This window comes from Morone saxatilis, unplaced genomic scaffold, assembly GCF_004916995.1.
Source record: "Morone saxatilis isolate NCDOM2014 unplaced genomic scaffold, NCSU_SB_2.0 Contig8, whole genome shotgun sequence".
NCBI classification, from domain to species: domain Eukaryota; kingdom Metazoa; phylum Chordata; class Actinopteri; family Moronidae; genus Morone; species Morone saxatilis.
Genome location: NW_023340257.1, coordinates 21,091,692 through 21,108,495, shown reverse-complemented (window position 1 = coordinate 21,108,495; position 16,804 = coordinate 21,091,692). Strand labels below are relative to the sequence as shown.

The 16,804-nt window shown below is 38.5% G+C and overlaps 1 protein-coding gene across 1 annotated transcript in view; it reads right to left on the bottom strand.

Annotated features, from left to right (window-relative positions):
* The window catches only part of b3glcta (beta 3-glucosyltransferase a), a 58,731-nt gene that overhangs the window by 24,312 nt on the left and 17,615 nt on the right, over positions 1-16,804 (bottom strand). The window contains exons 3-4 of the mRNA XM_035680209.1: positions 12,657-12,696; positions 2,693-2,802 (exon numbers count right to left, since the gene is read on the bottom strand). Coding sequence (XP_035536102.1) covers positions 2,693-2,802; positions 12,657-12,696 — 150 coding nt within the window. The remainder of the gene's footprint in view (positions 1-2,692; positions 2,803-12,656; positions 12,697-16,804) is intronic.

The following is a 16,804-nucleotide window of genomic DNA, read 5'->3' as shown; positions in this document are numbered from 1 at the left end:
CCTTTTTTTAAAGGAAATAAAGTCCAAGCACGTCCAAAACCTGACCCTTCTTCTTTTGAGCAGGCCTAGAAATCAAAGGTTATTTCAGTTTTTCTAATGTCGCCGCTGTCTGTGTATCTGAAAACTGATTTCAAGATATCTTGAAAGACTTTAAAGGGCTTTCTGCGGCAATGCACCACAGTATACTGTACATCAAACATGTTTAACAGCTACAAACTAAGCAAATCGCTTGTATTTTTTGGCTTTGATCTTTTTCCTTCAGTATCCCAGGAACACCCTCTTAAGACTACTAAACAGCAGAACTGTAAGCTTGTGTGTGTTGTGCCTCGGAGGTGGGAGTGAAGTTTTGGATGGCCGATTGTAGCTAATGTTTGACTTAAGAAGGTTGGGGTGGTAGTAAATAAAATAAATTGGAGAGTTTGAAGTTTTATTTTTATACTCTAATGTTGTTAAAGAAATCTTTTAAAGAAATTTTTTGCTGCAATTTTATTCTGTAAAATTCAGCAGCAACAGGATGCCAAAAACTTAAAAACAGGTTGGATATTGAAATGACAAACATGAAAATGGAAAGTGCAATAAGGTTTTAGGGAAAATAGAAGATCTTAAATGCAAAACATAATGGCTTAAATGCAAGAGGTAGAATTACCATGTGTATTGGAAAAGGAAAATAAAAACATTAGTAAAAAGAAAACTGGATAGGCAAAATGGAGAATTCATATATGAAGTATTTTCCCATTTTCATCCCTCGCTTTTGCATTTGCTCTTTTCCATTTGGCAACATTCGACTTTTCAAGCTGTATAGAAATGCTGGTATTTTATCATTTCAATTGTGAGTGAAATTGTCCTTTATACACATTCAATTCACATTCTTTACATTTACATTATTAAATAAATAATAATGTTGAGCACTCTGTAGCCTTGGTGGAGGTACAGCATGCTGTCTGAGTGCTTTCTGGTTACACCTGAGGCTAAAGGTATTTTCATTCTGATTCTGTGAAGATAACTCATTTTGATCACAAGTCTTTGGGTCTTATATCTCTTTGAAAAGCTGTCAAACCTTTACTGCTGCCTCTTTGAGAAGTTGCTGATTAAAATTCTCCCTGGACTTAGTTTGTGTAATTGCATGCAACAGATACTAAAACGCCAACCATCTCTGGGATCATAAATGCAAACACGACATGATGTGGTATTCATAAAGTCTGTCTCATCTTATAAAGTTTGATGTCCATTAGTGTAACTAAGTCTTTTCATGACAAATCGTATCTGCTGGCACAAATTGATGCCACTATTCATTACAGGAAACAATTTCTCCAAATAGTGGACAAAACTTGACTGATCAGAATTCAATAAAAATCTAATGAGGAAGTTGTTGCATGATCCTTATATTGGACGTTGTAATTTTTAAGGTGGAGTGCAGGATTTCAGGGTTGTTGTAGACAAATAGGAGACAAAAAAGACAACAGGTCCTTCAGTAGTTTTTTCAGAGCATGGTATTTAAATGGTGTGCCACACACACATATTTCAAGATTACTTTCAAACCATAATAACAGCCCCAAACAGAGCAAGAGAAATAATGACTCACTGAGATTATTTATATGTTCTCTGTCAGTTTGGTATAGTCAGTCAATACTGTAGATAAAAGGCATGTTTCACCCAGCAGTGGCAAAGAGAGACTGAGACAACAACAACAAGGACAAATCCAAGACCACAGAAATATAAACCCAACTAGGAGATCTACATTGGTCTCTTGATACAAAAAACACAGCAAGCAGTTTCCTCATCTAACTACTGTAATTTCATTAGAGACGCCGCATTCACTCTTTAATGTAACTCATGTATTACACCACATTTCACCTCGCTCTGAAGAGATTTAATGACGGGAAGCAAAGGGCATTCTGACCTGTAAATGCACTCTCCATTTTCCTGTGACATGATGCTGATGTGTTTACTGAAATTTTACAAATTGCATGAAATATTAAGCTGATGACCTAGGAGAAAATATCGTTTTTTCTTTCCCCCAGCCTTTTTATTTTATTTTTTTATATCTGAATTATAACTAGGAATTACAATATTCATTAAGATGAACATATGCCCTTGGATGATCATCACTTCTCATTAAAAATTTACCGACAAGAGGCCAGAAATGGAAGTTTGATTTGATGAGTGGAGCAATATATATATATATATCTGAACATCAAAGCTGCACAAATGTCTGGAATATCTAAATAGATAAAATTATGAGTGAGCACACGATTCACTGTTGCAAGGAGCTGAAACATTGCATTTTTCAAACTACACTTTCATATTTCTGATTTTAATGTACTTTAGAGGTTTAATTTGGAGGGTACCATGAATAATTCTTCATACTATCATTCAATATTTAAAATGATGAGAATTGAGTAGTGTAATAGTGTAACAAATGGCAAACACTTGGCAAGGTTGCAGTGAAATCCTGTTACGTGTACCTTCTCCCAAATGGATTTCCAATTTAAAGAATGTAAAGTTTTTGTATCATGTTTAAAAATCAGTGCTGACACCATGTGGCAACATACACAGCTTACAACAACTCCTATTCAGGTGTCCTGATAGTGATGATTGTTGCCTACACATATTTCTTCTAAGCTTTCATGCACTATCCGTATACCAAAATAAGAGCAGGTGTGCATGAGTGAAAGGATGTGTTGGATCTTACCTCTGTGAGACTGTGTGCCTGCTTTAGTAAATCTGCTTTCCGTCTTTCTGCCTGCCTCACATGGAAGGAGTTGCTTTGGCTCTGGAGGATGAACACTATCTCCCGCAGGTCTGGAGGAACACAAAGGACAAAGATGTGAGACCGCTCACATACTGTGAAAAAGGATCATGGCAATCGATGACCTTCTGAGAGCAAGACAAGATAAGAGCCACGGTCAGAATAACTGAGGTGATTTTTTTTTTAGCTAATCTCCATTATTGGCCTGCTGATAATAACCAGCACATCAAGAGCTTAATTGGCTTGGGGAAAGAGTATGTAAATGTCACAGCCCAGACTGTGTTACTTAATAAAAGATTAGCAGTCAGAAAAGTCTTTCTCTGAGGTAACGTAACACCTAAAAGGTTGACACTGCCCAGCTGTCCACTTCTAAATGACACAGCTTCCATTGTCACTAAAACTAATTTTGTTACTGGATATTAAGGCCAAGGTTAACAGCTCAGTAATGTCAGTTTAAAAACTCCTAATACAGGCTACTCCAATGCTGACAACATGTTTAGATACCATCTTTGTCATTGACCCAGCTTGCTGCACTTCCTCCTCATGTGAAATCCATTTACAGGGCAGTAATAGTGACACAGCTCAGTGAAGAATGACATTGGCTGCACAAACAGGCCCACATAAACCCTCTGGCTCTCACAACCAGTACAATCGAAACTAGACCAAAAGACCAGGGGGGTGGGAATACAAAAATAATCTGTCATTTTGTCTTTGGCTCTGTACAATTACATTTGACAACTTCTAAATCCTGTAAGCTGTCCCTCACATCAAAATGAAGTCTGTAGCACTTGGCTCGAGTGACTGTGACAACAAAAAGGCTTTTCAAGGATTTAGAGCTGAGAGGTGGGAGCCAATATCCAGGTGTGAAGCAAGAATAAAAGCCGAAGAGATGTCAGAGTTTTCCTGCTATGACAGGCAGCTCAAAAACTTCCCAGTAATTAGATGGGTAGGGCTTTTTGTGTGTGTTTTCCCCTTAATTTGAGCTCAAACAAACATAACAGGCTTTGTGCCAAATAAATCTCACTTGCTTGAGACATTTTAATTAGCTGCTTAAGTATTTGTACAGAACATAGTCATAAAGGGTATACCATGTCATAAATTATGATTACCAGAAGGAGTTTTCCCCATGAAGCTTTTCAAAATTTGATGACTAAGTGTATTTTAGTGTTTCAAAAACATAAATAAGTACCAGCCACTGCTGACAGGTCTATAATCTTCACATTGGAATAGTTCAAAAAAGCAATACAAGGGAAGAGGGGAAGGGCGAGTGCTGACAATAGCAGGATTAGATGGATTGCCTCCTCCTCAATTACACTACTTGAACCTATTCCCACCCGGGGTTCAGACATTAGCAGCAGGGTCAGGGGGAGACACTATGTCATGGTACAGTATGTGTGTCACATCTTTTTAATTAAGTGTTGGTGGGTGTGTCCCTCCTTTGCGCCACTTAGAACAAAGATCCCATTGATCCTAGAGCCCTGGTGAGGGGGGGATTTACTTGCTAAATCTCAGCATGTCCATCTCCCAACAGATCTAACCTCCGCCGAGAGCTAAGCTTAGAGAGCGAACACAACTACACCACCTCTAAATGTCCTTCTGCTGAGTTTGCTAAATGAACGACTATGTGTATGTACGTGTGTGTGCATCTGGTTTCACATAAAGCAGTCCATTTTAAAGCCCAGGTGAGGTACCAGCCTCCTGATACTGCAAAGTACAGCAATAATACCAGCTGCATGAGACTAACAGCTAAATCAGATAAGCAGTTTGCCAATCCCTCATTGTGTAGATAATGTGCACCCCATGTCAAAGCAAAGGAGAATGAGGGGTAAAAAAAGAAACTAATTAAGACTGAATTCACTGGCCTCAGCTCCACACTAATGGGTTTCGATTAATCATCAAACAACAGGGAGAAAAGGGAAAAGGGAAAAATCCTGTTATAGCGCCCTTCTTCCTTCACCTCCATCATTCCTGTGTCCTTCGCCTTTCAGGTAAAAATCACCTTTGTGCAGTCTCTTTACACTCAAGGCAGCCTGTGCCAGATTACAAATGTGCAATCAATACATCTACCTTTATTTAATAGGGCAAAGATTTAGAAGAATGCCTATTGTGCCAAGGATACCACCAGGCACTTTTTTGGATAGGTCAGATTATTCAAAGATGCCTCTGGGCTGAGCAGAATAAGAATAAGAACGTTAACGTTTTGTATTTGCCCTTGCTTTGCTCGGGCATTATAAGAGGATGATAAGGTGTTAGGAGATGGCTAGGAACTAGGTGTTTGATGTGGTTGCTAGGGTTTTGGTAGATGGTTGATGTTCTTAGTGGTTGTTAGGCAATTGCTATAGTGGTGATGAAATTCTGATTGTTGGATGGATTGCTTTTCACTTGCTCCAATAACAATTGAGCAAGCCTTGTAGCCAGTGGAGCCACGGTTAACACTATCCTTTTCCATGTTAAAAAGACAACCAAATTTTGAAGATGGTTAAAAAATAAAAGCGTCATATATGCTCAACTGTTATTGCAGCAGAGAGCAAAAAGGGGCGGTATTTAGGAAGGGTCAATTATAATAACTTTGGTAACTTCCTGAGAAATCTTTGTGTGCATTTTGGTTTATGGTTAAATACTTGCGAAACTATAGTGCTTAACCACAGAACATCAGCACTGCAATAAGCATGTCAGGATGCTGATGTTAGCATATAGCACTGCTGTGTTTAAGTAATCCTACAGCTTCTCGGAGCTTCTGAGTTGTTTCCTCATTTATCTCTTTCGTTTCTCCTGTTAATCACTTTCTAACTTCTGTTTTATTCTTCTGTGATATGCTTGATTTTACTTGCGAGTGCATTTGGGTAGGATGTTGCCAGGTTTTAAAGGTGACTGGGTGCTTGACAAAGTGTATTTAATGTTTGCTTGGGTGTTTTATTTTCATAGCTGTCACAGGGGTAATGCTATTAGAGCTAGCAGTAAAAGCAGTATTCCCAGAGGTGAAATTATGCAATCAATTTATCTATTTAATGGTAGGGCAAAGATGTGAAGCAGCACCCTGGTGCAAAACGCAGAACACTTTTTGTTTGTGGTTAAGTGAAATTATCCAAGGATGCCTCTTGGCTGATAATAATATGCCTCGAATGAAAGAGATTGAAGGTTCCTGGGGAGCTGAAGTCAAAGCCCTGGTCACCTCAGAACAGATAATTTTATTTTGCCAGGCTGAAAGAACTGGAAAGCATGAGTCTAGTCATTCAGTATTCCACTGAGGCCACTTCATAGAAAAAGACTGTATCAGCCTTGAAATATATTGGATGAAATGAGACACTGGAGAATTGTGCCTCCTATCTCTGATGTGATGCTTTTCTCAACGCATGGAGCCATTGTTTAAAGGCCATAACCATCTGGTCTATGGCAAACTCTGTGCGAAGGCTTTGAGTGTTGTATGTATTCACTTTCTTGCCTTCTCTGAATACTAGAGGGCAAAGGATCAGAGTGATTGTTGAAATCAAGGATGTTAAACCAAAGCAGATTTGTGTTTCTAGGTGCATGCGAGAATACAGGAGGGTGTAGCAAATATCTGCACTTGAATGTAGATTGTGTGCTCTCGTAGTGGCCTGGCCCTGCAGTGTTGTCACCTCGTCGACACAAATCAATAGTGACACTTCCTTAGAGCAGGATGGCAGGCGTTGCCAAGTGGCAGAGGAACTGAGAGCACACTGACCTCTAGGCACTCCTGCAGCTCTGTCATCTCCATCAGTGTCACAGAGCAGGTGTGTGTAGTCACCAGAGCTGTCACGGGAACATTTCATTTCAGTATCTCCATCGCCACAGTTAAATAAACACACGTCCATGACAAGGCAACAGACAGTGCTCAAATGAATGTGTGAATAAGTTTGGGTGAGCAGGATTTTAAATCTAGTTCTGAAAGAATAAGGAGGAGCATAAGGATGGAAAGCAGATCAATAGTGCAATTTCAATGACAAATGTCTGCAAAAGTCTAGAGGGATAAGATTCTGCAAGTGGGGCCATTAGGCTGTTGTGGGAACAATGAAACTGTCATGACAGATCCAGAGCTCTTCATCGCCAGCACATATTCAGAGATGACAGAGGATGTCAATAGCTCATTTCCATAGTCGGCAGGCCTGACTCCCCATCCAGCAGCTGATTGTGCTGGTGTAAAACCTGCTACACTCCAATGACTCACATCATTGGACTCCCCGAGACAAGATGGCCCAGAATCATCCTTCTCCTAAAAATTCCCCTCCATCTCTCTCTTCCTCACGTCCGAAACGGTGCATCCGAGAGACATAGTACACCGAAGAGAATTGGGTTGCAGTTTCCAGACCAAACTAACCATGACCGTCACACCAGACAGCATCAGGATTTAATAGCCAATCCGCAGACATCCGGTGATATTCAATCTGTAAGCCCAAATTCAATATAACTTTTTTAGGCTGTTGAGAGTTTGATTTAGCCATATAAAAATAATTTACCTTCCCTATAGGCAATGATCTAGTGTGGCACAGGCCTATGTGTCATGCAGCAAGTGAAACGATTTTCTATCAGCCTCCTTCTCATATTAATACAGACTTTTAATTGCCTTGCACAAGATCAATAGAGAGCATGGTGTATTTAACTTTCAGCTTACTGCTGAAAAGGTCAGTGTCATAAATATCTCTCAGTAAAACAGAGAGGAAAATAGGAGAGGGGGGTGACAAAAAGGGAATGAAATGAGGAAGCAAACCAATAGAGAGATAGAGAGATGCACCAGGATTGCAAAAGAAGAAAAAGATGAAAAAGTGTGTGTGTGTGTGTGTGTGTGTGTGTGTGTAAGAAAGAGAGGTATGCATGAGGGGGAAGTCATCAGGAGGAAAAGTCACTCTCCTGTAAAAATTAGCTCATTACAATTCTCTCCAAGCAGTCGCGCAAAAACACACATACAAAACAATCACACAGCAGATGCAACACGTAAAGGTTGGAGAAAAAGGTCTCCAACCTGTGATAATCACACTCATTAGAGGATCTCTAGAGTTCATGACTCTATGGACAACTCTGCTGAAGACTAATGAGTGCTGAACTCAACCCTTAAACCTCACTTAGCATCAATAATTCAGGAAGCTAAAGCAATTAATGCAGAACAGATTCCAGGTTTTACTTATAAAACCCATTCATTATCCATAATCGTATTTCAAAAATGGATGATAAAATAACTTTGTGCTTTCCTAATTTCTGAAAAGCTGACAGTTTTTGAAAGATGCATGATTTCATACCCCATACAACAATATATGCCAGCGATGTTTGTAACAATTTTGAGGATTAATGTGTGTTGTTCTTTTAATTTGAAAATAAAGCTATCAGCCGTATTCAGAATAACAAATAAAGAAAAGCAGGGACAATGCTGCCAGAGAGTGTAAGAGAAATAAAGTATGGAAACGTAAATACACAGTTACTTGGTACGCAGGCAGAATTCAGTCAACATCTTGTGAACATTGTACCTTCTTCAATATACAATATGTATCCCCCCTGGTCTCAAGAAGCTGGCTCAGAGCCACCTAATGAATATAATACAGGTGCAGAGGGTACAGTAGCACAGCTTTTCTGGGCTTAATTATTGTTATAGTGACAATCTGATTTCAATTTTGGCACACCTTCTCTGCTCTCAAGTAATACAGTTGATTGTTGGTGGTACAGACTTGCCCTATACCCTCAACCATCAAACACTATACATTAAAATGTAAAATCAACCTTTAAAACAGTACAGCTTTTGGCGATGTACCTTTCATCTGCTGTGTGCTGGAATGTTTTTCTTTCTCACAGATATAGAACCAAAACTTTAGGTAATTTAGTTTTCTACAACATCAACAATAAACTGATTTTATTGCTATTCCCTTAAAGTCGTGAGCAAGAGCAAGGTTCCACATTTCTGTATTTTTGCAGAAAAGTTAAACAAGAAACAAGCACTGGCCATGACTAACAAACTGCAGAAAATAGAGAGAAGAGGCAGACATCCAAATTTCTCCACCACTGTAGCAAAATAAGTAAGGAGAACAAATCCTGCTTCATGATATCTGTATTAAGGTTTCTAAGCTGAAACAACAAATAAGAATTTGCATTAATCCTCTGGAGAAGCTGCCACTTGGAGAGCAAGTATGTAGCGTTAGAATCTGATCTAACGTTGTTTACTTTCTTCTATTTCATGTTCCACAAATCAGTGTTTCACCAAAGTGGAGGAAGATACAATTTGACCCATAGCACACAATTTTAAAAGTGGAATTTTATGACTTCTAATGTAGGATGATGTAATTTCCTTACAGAGTCTCAGTGGGTCTCAGTGTAAAATCCTTTAGGAACTAATTGCAACATGATATCTTGAGAAAAAAAATACTTTTATACAGATACAGCCAACTGCAATATCCCAGATTAAACGTGTATATCTACACTGACTGTTCAACTAAAATGAAAAAAGTCTGTTTAAAAAGGTATACAAATATAAAATCTACCTAATGGTAAGTAGTACATTACTGTGGTCTGGGTGAATAACTGACAGGATTTCAGTCAAAATGGCCTCATTTAGACATTATATAAGAGATTAGAACATGATTGCTTTGGATCTACTTTGTAAAAGCTAAGCTTGGCAGACAAGGTATCAAAATGTCTGAATTGGTTTAAAACTATGTTTAAGTTCATTAAAAGCACTTACTTTCCAAATGCATTCCCTCCATGTACTGCACACGTATGTAAACCAGGACCAGCAGGTTAGAACACTGGGAATGATATGAAGCTCAAGCCAGGGTAGGTAATGTATTTTAGAAGCTTTTTTTGTTGTATTTGTTGAAATTCTCTTTACATCCCGACAGAAATCAATATCAATTCTGGAAAAAAAATCCAGTGTCTGCAGCTGTCACAGGCTTGTAATAAGCTCAGCCAATCATTTTATTCAGACTGAATGACAATAAAACTGAGGGACAGTAAATTATCTGGTTTGTTTTGTTTTGGGGGAATTTGTCATTCTCCTGAACTGCATAGTCTGCAGGACTATGTACGTATGAGACATGAGGTAGTTGGATAGGGTTAGCAATGGCAACAATGCGCTCCTCTCAGGTACTGTATGTTCATGTGTGTTGGGGAAGTGGTTTTGGATGGAGGTCTAAAGGGAGGGGGTGGGATTTTTTCAGTTGGATCCTTTCAGAATCTAGCTGTCTCTTGCTAGTTTCTCCAACATTACCTACCCTACCTTTAAATAGTTGGTTTAATTGAAAAACTTCCTTACATGCATTATTATTACTATAATGATAGTTTGTTCCTCTGCTGTTACACTGTGCATATAAAACATAATTTTTCTAATTTATCTTTTTCTTTTTTGGTCTATTAGTGAGGAAATAAAGTGAATTGACTAAATTGATTGGGCTAGACAGCCACAGGCCTTACAGGATTTGTATTATTATGATGTTGACTGTTTTTTGTGACGCTGCAGAATATTATGTTGTTTTGATGTCCTTTAATATAAATTGATTTAGAGTAGATGTAGAAGAGGAGATCGGGTTTTGTGTAATATTTCTACTAAACTAGATTTTATGGTCAATTGAAGAAGTGCGCTCCTGTCGGCTAACATTTATGCTCAAAGTACAATGAATGCCAAAACAATATCTTGGAAATAATGTGGAAAACAGAGTAGTTCTGATTCCATTTGTTGATTGCGCTGTTATGTAACATTCAACAGGGACTTGTGGCCCTGGGCACTGATGGAGACCATTTGCATACATACACATTTTTTTTTACACTCGTATCTAAATGATGCAGTTATGTATGTATCTTTATATGCTGGCTGGTTTGAATGATTTCATCTCCTGAGGTATTTCGGTCGGTATTCTTCAAGGTTTAAGCTATCTGTGTTTTTGAGATGTCGCATGCTGCATTTTAAAAAACACTACATGCAGCACAATATGGCCCCAGGAATCACACTGCTGTTTGTCTGCTCTATGTAATAATGCAGATCTGTGTACAAACTGTATATAGTGGCTCATTTTATTCAAACTTAAATGAGACATCGTTCTATTTAGATTTGGCACCCTGTATTCCCTCCAAAGAAACAACGTTTGAGTGATTACTTACAGTACTTTCTAAAAAGGTCACCAGCTCTTTTAAAATAAACAAGCCATTTATACCTTTTGATGTTTGCTGTATTGTTAAAACAATAGAAGGTCTGACTCCCTTTATTCATCTTCTGAATTTGTGCCCACAAACAATATACTCTGCAGGCGAGCGTAGCTTTTCTGGTGTGACAAAGGGAATTACTGTGGCGGAGCCAGATAGTGAGGCTCCATTTTTCAGATAGCTGTCTGTTTGTATTTCCTCTCTGTGCTGAGGTGCCAAATGAGAGCATTATGAAGTTGCTTTTGTGTGCTTTTGCGTCTGTGGTGACCCAGTTGAATGAACAACAGGCAGAGGTCCAGAAAACTGGCTCCAAACTCCTCTGCAGGCTCCCGAAATCACTCTCAGATGGTGATTGTATGAGCCCTCTGAAGCATGAAAGGCATGCATGCAAGCTTTTTATTTGCTCTCCTTATGAAATTCCTGGTTCCTGTCAAATCGATAAAGAGATGGAACTATATTTATGAAAAAGTTTGAAGAACAGGGAAGATTAAAATTTCAAGGCAAGCATCAGACAAAAGCTCTTTTTTCATCTAATAGCATTTGCTATTTAAATTTCACACTGTCCAACATTTTTCATTTCAAGATTTTCTATTCATGATTACATCAAGTGATAATGTATTTCAATCCTTTGAGGATGCAGTTCTCTTAAAACTGAAAAATACTCAGTAATAGTTCATCCCTTTGAATGTCATCCAGCATTACAAAGTGGCTCCACTGATGCAGACTGATCCAAATATCAAACAATGGTCCAAAAGATGACCCTTACTATTAATAGCAGCTTTCAACGCAGGTACTATAAAGTACAGCACCACATAAAAGAAGACAAATATGAATTTACATACATGGTAGTCTTTGGTAACAGCTTAAATTACAGCCTACAAAGTATAATGTATTTATTTAGAATAAACAGGATATGAATAAAATACTCACTGGGTAGAGTGGATTAATTAATTAATAATTAATATAAGTAATTTCCCCCAGGGAAGTATTTCTGATTCTGATTCTGAATTATATATATTATTACAGAATAACAGAGAGACTTAAATAAATTACACTGAAAGTATACTTAATAATAATAATAATAATAGGGTGCAATAACATTGTTAGTGGGTAATGAGACAGGAAAAGTTGATGTTGACACTGCAATGAAGTTAAGAATAATAATAAAATATGATATAAAAAAACACTGTAAAAAGACATTTGTTGTTGTTGATATTATTAATATGATGTACATGTATGATTGAAACAGTAATAACATATTAAAAAACTGTAATGTAGTTTTAAGGTCCATCTGAGGATCAACGCTGATATTAGTAGATGTTATGTTCTGTCATATCATATAATTGAGGAGCATATACTTTTACCCACAAATTAAGTAATAATTGTTTAATGGACATAATGCAGTATAAAGAGTAGATTGGTTAGCTATTCCTCCTTTCAGTATACATATCATATTTATATTCTTTATATAGTTTCTATAAAGTGAAAGTGTTAACATTTAGGTTGGCTCTTTTCATGACAAAGATATTATAGCTGTCGCTAAAAAGGACAGTTTCCTATCTGTACCTTATTTATACAATTAATAACTTATTATAAATGTGTTACCCCCTTGTTCCTTGTGCTTCAGTAAGTATTTAATTGGTACCCCATATGTACAGAATATATAATTTTTGGGTCTAATCTAAACTGTTAGCAATTTTTTTCAATTTGCTTCTTTTAATTGTCTTACTTTCTCACTTTTGCCACTATTGTCATTAGTGTTAAGACTTACCCAGTTGATTGTTGTGGATGACATGCATATCATCTTGGCTCTGAAAAGAGAGAAAGACTTTTTAATAACTACAGCAATACAAAGAGATTTTCAAACATGTTTTCAAATAATGACCTACATACATCTACTTTTTGGTTTTAACAAAAGATGTAGAAACTGTCAAAAATGGCTCGTGTGGAGATGCTCAGTTTCAGCTAAATACTCTATTTCCTCTTCCTAATCACTAATTAAGACTTAGTGATACTAAATATGGAAAGCCCTGCGGGTTATTTGGAGAAATAATGGGTGATACCCCACGTCATTAGTCCTTCCTAATTGTGTGGGTTTTGTGCCTGCAGCATTTAAGCTCTGTGCATTCGGCTCAATTAAGGCGTTCAACACTGTTCCACCTCCAGAGCTGTCAGTGCACGCGGCAGACCATGGAGGGATGAGTAAATCAATCACAAGCCGAGTAAACTTTGAAGAGCTGTCTTTTACCTCCATCTTTCAGAGGAAATCTTTCAGTCTTGGGAGAAGGCGAGAACGTGCGCATTCTGGCTGTTTCCAGAGCTCTAGAGCGGCAGAGTATTAATAGATAATGACAAACCGAAGCCTGTTTTGATTTATGACTTCCTCTAGACTAACAATCATTTTACTGGCAAGCTGTTGCAGCCTTCAGAGAGCTTAACTAAGTCATAAATTCACTCTCAGCGGGTGCGGTGCAGTGGTTACAGGGAATGACTGTAGTTTGGTGGCAGTTGTGTGAACCAGCCTATGTGTAACCTGCTATCTCAGCACATTTAGAGGACTAGCAATTTTCGTTATAGAGAACAAACTATAAATTTAGTCAGTTTCCTGCCCGTGAATGATTTCCTGCAACTGTCACCACTACACATCATTTATTTTTTTGTAGGGCACGTTTTTTATTTGCATTTCCTCTTTCCCATTACATTCATCAAATCCTAAATCAAGCGCTTTGATAAGCATTGCGCAAGCACATTTCCAGATGTAGAAATAATAACAGAAAGTTCACCAATTATAAAGATATGCACAGCGATGATTCGTGCATATGTGAGGCTCTCTGCCTTCTCTTATTTTTTCAGGTGATCAGAGTTGGAGGCAAATATATGCACAGGCAGAAAAGATCATATCAGGGTGATTTAATTCAGTGGGTACAAGACATCAGCTTAATTGGACTCAGTAGCATTAGTCATGCCCAAAAGGTTTCTGTCTCATCTTATCACACACTACTCCTCTGAAATCATTTCCTTAGCTGAAGAGAGAAGGCACCGCAAGGAAAACATGCATCTCATGAGCCGGGAGAATCTGACTCGTTATCAGATAATTACTTACATATAAAAATCTTTCCAACTCTATATAGAAACAGGTTGATATAGAAAACTCATCTAGCGAGAGGAGGAAAACAATCACGACTTTTCATCACGATCAAGACTTATATTTAGGAGTGTATAGTTTTTTAGGATGAATGTGGTAGCTGTGACATAAGAGTGGCAGGTGAAAAGTTCTTCACTCTGTCTCTGCCAGCACGACTTAACTCTCAGGCAGAGAGGAAACAGTAAATCACTGCACTGTCACTGTCAGACAAAATGAATCAAGACCTCCGGTGTGACGAATTAAGTGGTTGGTGAAACGTTACCTGTTATATTGATTGTGTGCAACTGTGTGTGCGTTTCTAATCTGTGCATGTGTGTATACGACATGATTTTAGATGAACCTAAATAAGACCTAATGTTTTATGAAGTACCACGTTTTAATGAAGCTTTAATGAGAAAACCCTAACTGTAGATACTCCTACACTGTTATACATCATTTTGTAATGTTTAGTGTATTTAAGGTGCTTCTTTGCAATGAGCTGTTGTAATATGTGTCCAGAAAAATGCAGCTTCCTTATTCATTTCAATTAGACCACTATTTTGGCACAGCAGAGGCTTCAATGCAGCTGCCTCCGGCAAAGAACACAGGGTCGTCTGGCAAAAAAAAAAAAAGTTGATCCTGGCTCAAGTTTTTCCACAGTTTTCCAGCAAGGAACGGCTTTGGCCAAGTGCACAGTCTTTGTACTGTTGATTACTTTTTACTGTTACTGATTACTGTTTAACTGGCAGTCCAGGGTTTTGTAAAATCGTGTTTTACAGTGTTACGAACAACTGTGTTTTGCCGTATGTTTAGCCTTCAAACTTATTACACATGCATTATTCAGCCTGGACTTCTGGGATCATATTTCATTAGTTAACACGGCCCCCCTCCCCAGCACAGCCCTTTGTGCTCATTAACGCAATGCTATTTTTGACTCTGGACACCTGCTTAAGCTACCTGGATTATGTAATTATTTATGCTTTCCTACATTTTTTAGGATGACTTTGCATTTACCAGTGATATTTTGCATGAAAGATCTTATATTAATCTCCAATGTGCTGTAGGTGAGATTGAAATATCCTACAATGACGACAAATCTTCTTCCTTTAGCCTGTTAACAACGGAAGTAAAACACAAAACAACAACACTGAATAATAATATGGGTTCAGGAATTTCTATTCTAATATGTCAGACTTTATTAGGGAAAAAAGTCCTGGACTTATTTTTGTCCATCATACACAAATATAAGAATACAGATAAATATATAACCAGGAGTTGCTTTACTGCAGTGTTGAAGCTTTTTAAGATGTATTTTTTCTTTGAAGGCACAATTAAAAGGTAAATGCACCTCAGATTCACATGCCCAACAAGTTACTTATTGGACCTTAACCAACCTGTTTCAATCCAGCTCCTTGGTTTCACTTCAAAAAATCCCTGCAGTTGAGTGGCACGAAGGCTACAAATCTTTCTCTGGTAAATGATCCAATATTCTGCGGCAGAGTGAACTCAGATCAGGTCTAACATCATTTTCGCCATTACTGAAAGATGAATTATTCGCAGCTCACAGAACTCGGCTCTTTTTGGCCTTCTGTGCTTCTGCACGCAGGTAACGCTCTCCTTAATCCCATCTGACAGCAGGCTGTCAGCCATTTGCAGCGGGAATCAGACACCCATAGGTGTTAAAAAGGAATTGCTATGAGTCTACACTGTCCATCTGAAGGGGTTAGTTTCACCATCCCTTGAGGGCCTTTGATCTGTGGCACCACAGCACTGATACAGACAGACAGACAGACAGACAGACAGCATTACACACAGTAACAACACAATACTGAAATGAGGAAGAATATTGTGATGGAAAGGGAGCAGAGCACAGCAGCGCAAATGATTCGTGTCCTTGACAGTAATGACAATAACCAATTAAAATATTGGAGGCCTCCTTTTATTTTTGTACTTCACACCCTCAACACGTCTGAGGGTGTAAATTATGCGCACACACACACACACACACACTCTAACCTTTGCAAACCTCATTTTATAGTACGCTGAGGTTTCCACCCTTCTCAGAATGGCTGAAGGATTGATGATGATTTGTGTTTAGCCAAGATGTTTATCACAGTTTCTGGTTAATCTGGCAAAAACAGGTAATGAGGCAGAGCTGAACGAAGCCTGGTTACTGAAAACAGCCGCCTGTAACGGCACCCACCTGTCAATCGAAGTGGCCACGCCCTTAATGACCTACAGAGAACAAAAGTGTTGTTTGTACCAGGCTGTAAACATGGTTATTTCTGCTGTAAAGTTGGACATTTTAACATGGGGCCTTATGAAGACTGACTGCTGGAGCCAGCCTCTAGTGGCCGTTAGAGGAACTGCAGGGTTTGTTACTGCCGCTTCTAAACAAACAGAAAATCTATTTAAATGAATAAATTACACAAAAACAAATAACACAACTCACAGGACCGTGGAGTTAAAAATGAACGTGATGGATGTTGATGTTTAAAATGCTCGGCTGACTTCAGGCTGGTTTGATATTCACGCGTACTGGAAGGAGCAGAGAGTGGCGGTACTTGTTGCCTGCAGCCTGCGAGTCCTCTCTGAGGGCGATGCTGCTGCACATGAACTCAGTTTGTGGTACTTCCTGTCTTCGTCCGCTGATGCTTTCAACAGCGTTGACAATAAACCACTATCACCAGCACTATCTGCTCGGTGTTCCCCACACAATTAGTGCGAGCGGAAGCACACACTCCCACGCTTTCCTTAATTAGTCAATAAATAAGTACTTCATTCTTCATACGTTC